The sequence below is a fragment of the Penaeus monodon genome, chromosome 16, assembly GCF_015228065.2.
Source record: "Penaeus monodon isolate SGIC_2016 chromosome 16, NSTDA_Pmon_1, whole genome shotgun sequence".
Taxonomy (NCBI): domain Eukaryota; kingdom Metazoa; phylum Arthropoda; class Malacostraca; order Decapoda; family Penaeidae; genus Penaeus; species Penaeus monodon.
In genome coordinates, this window is record NC_051401.1 from 38,075,648 (window position 1) to 38,085,647 (window position 10,000).

At 43.3% G+C, this 10,000-nt stretch overlaps 1 protein-coding gene across 1 annotated transcript in view; it reads right to left on the reverse strand.

Annotated features, from left to right (window-relative positions):
• Positions 1-8,038: 8,038 nt before the first annotated feature.
• The window catches only part of LOC119582768 (heat shock 70 kDa protein cognate 4-like), a 3,650-nt gene continuing 1,688 nt past the window's right edge, over positions 8,039-10,000 (reverse strand). The window contains exons 2-3 of the mRNA XM_037931197.1: positions 9,987-10,000; positions 8,039-9,862 (exon numbers count right to left, since the gene is read on the reverse strand). The exon at positions 9,987-10,000 is cut by the window's right edge and continues 158 nt beyond it. Of these exons, the coding sequence (XP_037787125.1) occupies positions 8,129-9,862; positions 9,987-10,000 (1,748 nt within the window). The 3' untranslated portion in view covers positions 8,039-8,128. The remainder of the gene's footprint in view (positions 9,863-9,986) is intronic.

The following is a 10,000-nucleotide window of genomic DNA, read 5'->3' on the forward strand; positions in this document are numbered from 1 at the left end:
ACACACACACACACACACCCACACACACCCACACACACACACACACACACACACACACACACACACACACACACATATATATGTATATATATATATTTTTTTTTTCTCCATTACTGAACCATTTTCAAAGATAATGCACTGAAAAAGATTCTCCATAAGAGCTGATGACGTCATCTCGTTTAGCCAGTGAAAATGCGCCTAGAAATATCAGATATGGCTAGATACACAATAATTTATATAATTTACTTGTTATTGATATAATCATCAGAAGTAACATGGAATTAAAACCAGTTTCGTGCGTGTTAATGCTGTAAATAAAAAAAAAACATGGTTACTCCTTTTGAATTTCCATAAGGTACAACATTTCCAGAATATTAACACGCAACAAGACACATGGCAAAAAAAAAAAAAAAAAAAAAAAAAAAAATCACAGATAATTTGGGGATACTATTGGCTTCGAAGTCGAAAGCGGCTTCGATCTGTGGGGTGCAACGAGGTGCGGGAGAAAATTCCACTTAACTCAGATTTCCCCAGCAAATTGTTATCTTTGGTCACCTGGATGTGTACACCTGGCTGGTTGTCAGTGTAGGTAGTGAAGATCTGAGAATGTTTGAATGATTGATTAGTTCAAATAATCTGTCGTGTCAACACTAAGGTCATTAGCGGCGAATACCTTGTTAGATGGAATATTAAAATATTTAAAACTTTAAAAACCTATCAATAAATATCTTACAAATAACAATCTATGCCACAATCCTCTCCCAATACATTTTCAGTGTATATGAGGGAGACAAGTACATACGTCTTTGGTATGAGAAAGTTGCATATATTTCCACTACATATGCGACTGTTAATGGCTCTTGGCATCCCTCACAAAGGGCTTCATTTTTAGCCATCATCGGCCCATGAGTCAGGCTTGTGTGCCCGATTCTTAGCCTTGTTAATGCAACTTCCACTTTTCGGTTGAGATGGATGCTGGTCACCCAACTGCCAAGGTCATCTCTAATCTCTCGCAGTTTTTTTTCTAGAGGTATGCCTCCATTGTTCCCTTCATTTATTGCGAAGACAACTGATGCTGGGTTTCACGTCAGTGTGTGGGAGAGGAAAACGAGCATCACAGGGCTGAGCGGCAGCTGCCTTGGCCTTCCGATCAGCTCGCTCATTCCCACTGATATCAACATATGCTGGTACCCATCATAGAGTTATCTTTTTACGTGTTGACATCAGTGCAAGCCAATCTTGATCCTTTCTCACCACTGGATGTGATGAATTTAAGCTTTTGATTGCTTGCAAGGTTCCACGAGAGTCACATTATATTACAATAGAATGGTTCGTAAGATCTCTAGTCATCTTGATTGCTGCAAGGATGCCATGTAAAGATCGAGGCTGCTAGAGAAAGACTGCCAAATACAGTCTTCCTTCTACTCACTGCTGCTAAGCCCACACCATTTTCAGATTTCGAACCATCTGTATATATTACATCTGATCCTTGGTACTTAGAAGTGTGTTGAAGAAATTTCTCTCTGACTTTGGATCTCTCCACTTTCCTAATTTTGACCAAATCCAGCTCGACTTGATTGGTCCAAGGGGGGGGGGGGGATTCCAACAGTCAGAATCTTAGTGGGATTTAAAATAAGATCCACAAGATTCCCCATTCTCCTACCATAGGATCAAGGGGGTTGAAAGCCAATCTGGATGTCGGAGATCCCAGAATCCTTTGTAGTCTTGTGTAGTAAATCAGGTTCATGTAGTCCCGGTGTATACAGCATACAGGGACTCCACAGGTCAAGACCTGAAAGCCCCTGTACAGATTCCGAGAGCATCATTATGATCCGAGTCCAACATCCAAGAAAAGTGGGAGTTGTGGTTGAATAAGCCTCACATCCATAGCCAAGTTTATTATGAATAAGCGCAGGGTAAAGCCGCAAAAGCGTTGTGCGGTCTGCACCCCAAGATAGATGTGAAAGAACCTGCAATATATTAAGCACTTTTGTAGCCTTCACCTTTAACAGTTTTATGTGAGGCACCCATGTAAGCTTCGAGTCAAAAATTAGACCCAAGTACTTTACCTCTTGGACAAATTGCAGTGGGTTTGCTCCTAAATAGAGGGACGGATGGAACTTTCCTCGTTTGTAGAAATGCATAGCCATGGTTTTGCTTGAAGAAAATTTGAACCTATGGTATGTTGACCACTGTACAACCTGATTTATTGTAGTCTGCATGTGTCCTTGCACATCCTGTAAGCTTCCTCCTGAGCAGTACAATGTAAAGTCATCCACATACAGATTACATGAGACCGCACTTGGAACAACCTTTACGATGTCATTTATAGCAATGGCAAATAGGGTCACACTTAAGACACTCCCTTGTGGGACCCCTTCCAGCTGATCTTCCAGGTTAGAGATACTATTTCCCACCCGAACTCCTGTCAGCAAGGAAACTTCGTATGAAGGTAGTTAATGGTCCTCTTAAACCAATGCCATACAACTTCATGAGTATGCCATGCCATCATAAGCCTTTTCAAGGTCAAAGAAGACTGCTAACATGTGTGAAGGAATTCTGTATAGCAATTTCCATCCTCACAAGTGCAGCTGTGGTCGATCTCAATTTTCTAAAACCCATATTGATATGGGGTCAGCATGTTTTCCTTTCCTAGCAGCCATATCAACCTAAAGTTTACCATTTTCTCCATCAGCTTGCAGATGCAACTGGTGAGAGAAATTGGTCTGTAATTCCCTTGTGTGAAAGCATCCTTGCCAGGTTTATGGACAGGAATGATTATAGCCTCTTTCCATGTGGATGGCACTGTGCCCTCCCTACAGATCCTATCCTGTTGGATCTATTCAGATTCAACAGGAACTTTTGGGAGCTCTCCAGTAAGCGAGATATCATTTGGTATGGAATATCGTCACTTCCTGGGACAGTCGTACGGCAGAGCTGCAAAGCAGAGTCCATCTCCTTGCGTAGAAATGGCAAGTTGTATGGAAGTTCTGCTGCAGTCCTACTGAAGAACGACACTGGGTGTCCTGTTCAGCCTGAAGAGTGGAGAATTGCGCAGTGTAAGATGCTCCAGAGGAGATCTCTGCCATGGATTTAGCTAGCTCATTTGCAACATCTTTTTCGTCTGTGATGAGTATGCCATCTGTCTTCAAAGCAAGTGGTGACATGGACGTGCTCTTTCCAGTGATCTTACGCACCTTGTCCCATACCCATGATAAGGGGTCCCAGAGTTAATCAAGGAGACATACTGTCTCCACGACGTCCGTCTAGCCTCCTTTAACACTCACCTAGCCTTAGCTCGAGTCTTTTTATAATGAATCAAGGTTACATCGCTGGGACGTCTTTTCAACTGCCTTAATGCAGCTTTTCTTGCTCTGACAGCTTGTTGGCATTCATCAGACCACCATGGTACCGGAGGTCGATAGGAATGGATTTTTCTGCTGCAAGGTGAATTCGAGTTGTGAAGTGATTAACAGCATCTTGAACACACTGGAAATCATTCACAGATTCTTGCAATACTGCAGTTGATCTAAAAAGATCCCAGTCCGCATGTTCAAGTCCCTATCCCTGCACTTCATTGGCTGGAATACTATTCACCTCCTCCAAAAGTAATGGAAAGTGATCGCTTCCATGTAAGTCTTCCATGACCTGCCAAGTGAAATTCATCTGTGAATCAGGTGAGCCAATTGACAGGTCTATATTGGAGAATGTCCCACATTGAATTTGGAAATGTGTGGGCGTGTCAGTGTTCAGTAAAACTGCATCTACTCTTAAGAACAAGGACTCCAATGCCCTTCCTCGAGGGTTGGACAAAGTTTCTCCCCAGAGGTGATGCCGACCATTGAAATCTCCCAAGAGTAGAAATGGATGTGGCAACTGCCCAAGTAGATCTTCTAAATCATCTATGTTGAGATGACATGGAGGAAGGTAGATGGATGCAACAGTGTAAAGATGTGTCAAGCCTATTTTCACAGCCTGGATGGCCTGGAAGGGAATATCCTGATGTACCATCACTGCTACTCCCCCATGAGGTCCAATGGGCTTGAACTTGGAATCCTCTCAGGGAAATGGAACGATTTTCCCTGATCATAATCTCTTGTAGGCATAAACAAACTGGTTTACATGAAACTACCATTTTTTTTGCAGTTCTTCCCATTTTGCATGAATTCCTAGACAGTTCCATTGCATTAGGGTATCCAGTTCTTCAGGTTGACAAACTACTTCTTCATAAGGTGTTTGGCAGCACCTGTGTTAAGACCTGCCCCACACCTTTAGGCTGTCCCTTTCCAGGATCTTTGGAGTACCTTTTGAAGGGTTGTTTACCTGTGGAACTAGTTTCCACAGGCTTCCTTTGGACATGCTCAGGGTTTCATTGACTGGGCAAAGGATAGATTTGGGCCTTTGCTTCAGGGGCATTTTGCCTAGCAGCAGAGGCTCGTATGATGTGGTGGCAGCTGGAGCTGTCACCTTTGAGGGCCGTGGAGCCCTGCCTGATGGCTCCAAAGATCCTACTCTGAGAGGAGTCTTTTGAACAGGTTCAGGATTCCTTTACCTGGGTAAAGAGCGTATCTGAGCCTTTACTTCAGGGGCTTTCTGCCTACCATTGAGGCCTCTGGAACCTTGACTGAGGACTCAAAAGACCTAACTCTGGGAATAGGAGTCTCCTCAATTAACCCCTCACTCCTACTCCGTTTCTGGTGGAACAACTTACCAGAAGCAGTTTCAGCATTTGTACCTTTTACTTTGCTTTGAAGAAGCTATGTGAGTTCTTTGCAGTGGTAACAGCATATTGGGTCTGGACAGTTGTCATCTCCTTGATGACCTGTTGTATCACACTTTACACACACTCTTGGTTGTCCATTTTCCTTAAAACAGCAAGAGTTGACTCCATGCCCATAATCTTGGCAGTGGAAGCACCACATAGGGTTGGGCTTTATCTTGAAGTGGTACCATACCAACTTAACTGATTCTGGAAGGACTAACGTATCAAAAGTTAGAAGGAGAGCTGGTGTTAACTGTTCCAAACCATCAACTTTCTTCTCAAAAGGTTTTATTACCACTACATTAAAATTCTTTAGTTCCTCTAACAGTTTCTCTGCAGAATACCTCATCAGGTCTCGGGAAAAGACAATTCCCTTACACTGATTAAGTGTTTTGTGAGGAGAACATGAAACTTGAGCCCCAGGGATGTTGCATATTGCATGCAGATGGTCACTCTCGTCTGATGATGAAACCCCAACTATTAGGCTACCATCTCCCTGTGGGGTGATGCGAGGATCACGTTGACCATCTTCCGATGTACTTCAAAAATATCAAGATCCATGATTGATACACCATCAATGGTCTTCACTATTATATGAAATACTTTCATATTTACCAGGTAAGATTTCCTCAATGGATTGAGGAAGACTTTTCTCCTTACCTGGTTTGGGAGCCCAGGAACCATTACGATTCCCATTCTTGCCCTTTGGAAGCTAGAAAGGTTCCAGAGTGATAATATGTGACATTCCAGAAGGAATGGCCAGGGGATTGTGTAGGGAGAGAGGGAGAGAGCTAGTTCTTTGTAAATTTTTAGAAATCATACAAATTAGAATTCTTAATTTCCTCAGCCCCCCCCCCCCACCCCCATCCACCATGGAGTCCAATGAGGGGAAGCTATAGTTGGGGCTCAAGGTCTCCCAACAGCCACAGGGGTATTGAGGAATTATGTGCAGCCACTATTACAGTACTGATGGCAGTCGCAGGACCTATGTGCTACCAACTGACCCTAGTCATATTTGAGCAGTCAACTGATTTGACCGGGCCTTGATCAAGCCACCTGTCTAACCAGAATAGAGGACCAAAGAGGTGTGTTGCTAGCTGCAGGGTGCAACATGCAGCATTGCTCAACCTCCAGGACTCCTGTCTGCTAGTAATACAGGACGCCATGCATGGCAAACACACGTGGGAGAGTTCTCCCTGGTCCAAGATGGAATGCACCATCCCCTCTCATAGGCCTTGGTGCACTAGGAAGGCATTTTGTCTCATCATTCACTGGTGACCCCTCTGGTCCGGCTTACCAGATCAGTGGGACCTCAAGCCCCTCCTCCCCCGCACAGCAGCAAGGCGGCTCCTGTTGGGAGGAGGGGATGAGACAAGGCTGTGTCCTTGCACTAACACTTTTCAACACTTGCACGGACTGTATAATGGGCTACTAATACTATCCAAAGTCAGTGTAGAGCAACACTGGGCAATATAAAGACCTTGACTTTGCCGACGATGTTGCTATCCTATCTGAGTTTCTGGAATCACTAATGGCAGCTCTTGATGCATTTAGCAATGAGGCAAAGGCTTTGGGCCTAGAGGTCTCATGGACCAAGACCAAGATTCAGGACTTTGGGTACCTGATAGGGGAACCCATTCAGTCCATACATGCCTGACGTGAGGATGTTGAAGTCACTGAGAACTTTGCATATCTTGGTAACATAGTCCATGTCTCTGGGCTGTCAGACCAAGAAGTCAGTAAACGGATTGGTCTGGCAACAGAGCCATGAACTCCATCAACAAGAGCATTTGGAGATGTCGGTACCTATGCAAAAGGACTAAGTTACGTGTCTATAAAGCCAGTTTTACTTTATTGAAGTGAAACCTGGACGCTATCTAGTGCCTTGTAGTCTCATCTTGATGCTTTTTGTAACAAGTCCCTTCGCCGGATCATGGAGAACAGTTGGCAGGACCATGTGTCCAACCGACGGCTACACTATGAGACTGGCATGTGAACTGTTACATGCATAATCCGGGACCGCCAACTCATGCTATATAAGCATCTATCTCGTTTCCCTGTAGATGACCCTGCCCATCAGGTTGTCTCTCTGCGTGACAGTCCGGGATGGGAGAGGGCCGTGGGACGATCTAGAGGTCATGGCTTGGGCAACTCGACCAGTCTTGTTGCGAGGAGTTGGAGATGGGCCAAGGGCCTGCCTGGAGACTCGCCATATGGGACCCTCGTGGCAGGAAGCAAAAATTGGATGCGGCCATGACCCCCCGTCGGCGTTAGCCCTTTGATGATGATGATGATACATACATATATATATATATATATATATATATATATATATATATATATATATATATATATATATATATATATATATATATGTGTGTGTGTGTGTGTGTGTGTGTGTGTGTGTGTGTGTGTGTGTGTGTGTGTGTGTGTGCATGAGTGTGTGTGTATGTGTGGTGATTATATTCAAATGTGCTAAACTGATATATTCAATATCTCGGAACAGATGTTAAGCAAAAATCTTTGACAAAAGAGGCGAAATTGTTTATTTGTTGATCAGAACATTGTGCACGTTATAAAGGAACGGCAATAAAAATGTTGATGCATATGTGCACAAATGTGAAATTATGCATGTAATCATGCATACATGCAATCATACTTAAAGACACCCATACTCTTTACATATATACATGCAGCACACACGCACACACACATACATAAATATATATATATATATATATATATATATATATATATATATATTTATATATGTATATATTCACACATACACACAAACACACACAGACAAACACACACACACACACACACACACACATATATATATATATATATATATATATATATATATATATATATATATATATATATATATATACATACACACACACATACACATACATACACACTCTCTATATGCATATATAATAACAGAACTAAATGCATAGATGCGGGGTGTTTGTGACCAATATATTTATTATGTGTGTATGTATATACTGTATACATACACACATATGTGCATATGCATATATATATATATATATATATATATATATATATATATATATACACACACACACACACACACACACATATATATATATATATATATATATATATATATATATATATATATATATATATATATATATATATATATATATATATATATATATATGCACACACACAATTCATCGATGTATAATATGTCTTTGGTTTGTTCATGTGTAAAATGTTAGCTGCATGCAGCTCATCAGATAGAAACGTTTTAACTATTTATTGATATAAATAATGAAAAACTCAAACCACAGTTTAATGCATTCAATATTGTCTTGTCGTTCCCTGGCATTAATCAACTTCTTCGACTGTCGGGCCCTTGCCGGAAGAAGCACCGCCCCCTGGGGCTCCTCCTGCTCCGTGGACTTTACTAGCCAGCGGTCGCCACACCTGCTCCAACTCCTTCATCTTGTACTCGTATTCGTCCTTCTCTGCCAGCTGATTCGCGTCCAGCCACTTCAGCGTCTCGTCTGCCTTCTCCTCCACGGAGCGTTTCTCGTCAGCCGATAGTTTGTCAGCAACTGAGGATTCATTTACGGCAGACTTGACGCTGAAGCACAGGGACTCCAGACGGTTCTTGGCATCAATTCGTTCTCTCTGCTTTGCATCCTCCTCGCGATATGACTCTGCCTCATTGACCATCCTCTCGATTTCCTCTTTGCTCAGACGACCCTTGTCGTTGGTGATGGTGATTTTATTCTCCTTCCCTGTAGATTTGTCGACAGCTGACACGTTAAGGATACCGTTGGCGTCAACATCGAAGGTGACTTCGATTTGCGGCACTCCTCGCGGCGCTGGTGGGATTCCACTCAACTCGAATTTCCCCAACAAGTTATTATCTTTTGTCATGGCGCGTTCGCCTTCGTACACTTGGATCAATACCCCTGGCTGGTTATCTGCGTATGTTGTAAATGTCTGTTGTTGTTTTGTAGGAATTGTAGTGTTTCGTTTGATTAAGGCTGTCATAACTCCACCGGCTGTCTCGATACCCAAAGACAGGGGAGCAACATCCAGGAGCAGTACATCCTTTACACCTTCGGATTGATCCCCACGCAATATGGCTGCCTGAACTGCAGCTCCGTATGCCACAGCTTCGTCTGGGTTGATGGATTTGTTCAGCTCCTTGCCGTTGAAGAAATCCTGAAGGAGTTTTTGCACCTTGGGGATGCGCGTTGAGCCTCCAACAAGGACGATGTCATGGATAGTACTCTTGTCTAACTTGGCGTCTCGGAGAGCTTTCTCCACTGGTTCTAGAGTTCCTCGGAAAAGGTCGGAACAAAGCTCTTCGAATCTTGCACGAGTGATGGATGTATAATAGTCGATTCCCTCGAAGAGAGAGTCGATTTCCAGACTGGCTTGTGTGGAGGAAGAGAGTGTTCGCTTGGCTCGTTCACAGGCAGTTCGGAGACGTCGAAGTGCGCGTTTGTTACTTGTCATATCCTTTTTATATTTTCTCTGAAATTCTTGAGTAAAATGATTTACCATTCTGTTATCAAAGTCCTCGCCGCCTAAGTGAGTGTCTCCTGCGGTCGACTTGACTTCGAACACTCCGTCGTCGATGCTGAGGATGGACACGTCGAAGGTACCGCCTCCCAGGTCGAAGATCAACACGTTTCGTTCTCCTTTTCCACCAGTTTTCTTGTCCAGTCCATAAGCAATGGCGGCGGCTGTGGGTTCATTGATGATCCTAAGAACGTTGATGCCCGCGATGGCTCCAGCATCTTTTGTAGCTTGTCGCTGGGAGTCGTTGAAGTAGGCGGGGACCGTGATCACGGCGTCCTTGACAGTCTTTCCTAGGTAGGCTTCGGCTGTCTCCTTCATCTTGGTGAGCACCATGGACGAGATCTCCTCAGGGTTGAAGGTCTTGTTTTCTCCCTTAAACTCGACCCTTAACTTTGGTTTGCCTCCCTCGTTGATGACAGTGAAAGGCCAGTGCTTCATGTCACTTTGAATGGTTGGGTCGTCGAATTTGCGGCCAATAAGACGTTTAGCGTCAAATACTGTATTGTTAGGGTTCATGGCCACCTGCCAAAGGGAGAATAAGTAAATGAATAGGCATTTAATTTGGTAATAAAGCTGCGCTATATAGTTCGCTTTATAACATTACGCAGGAGACATGTTACTAATATAGGAATATAAAGAATTTTACCTGATTCTTGGCGG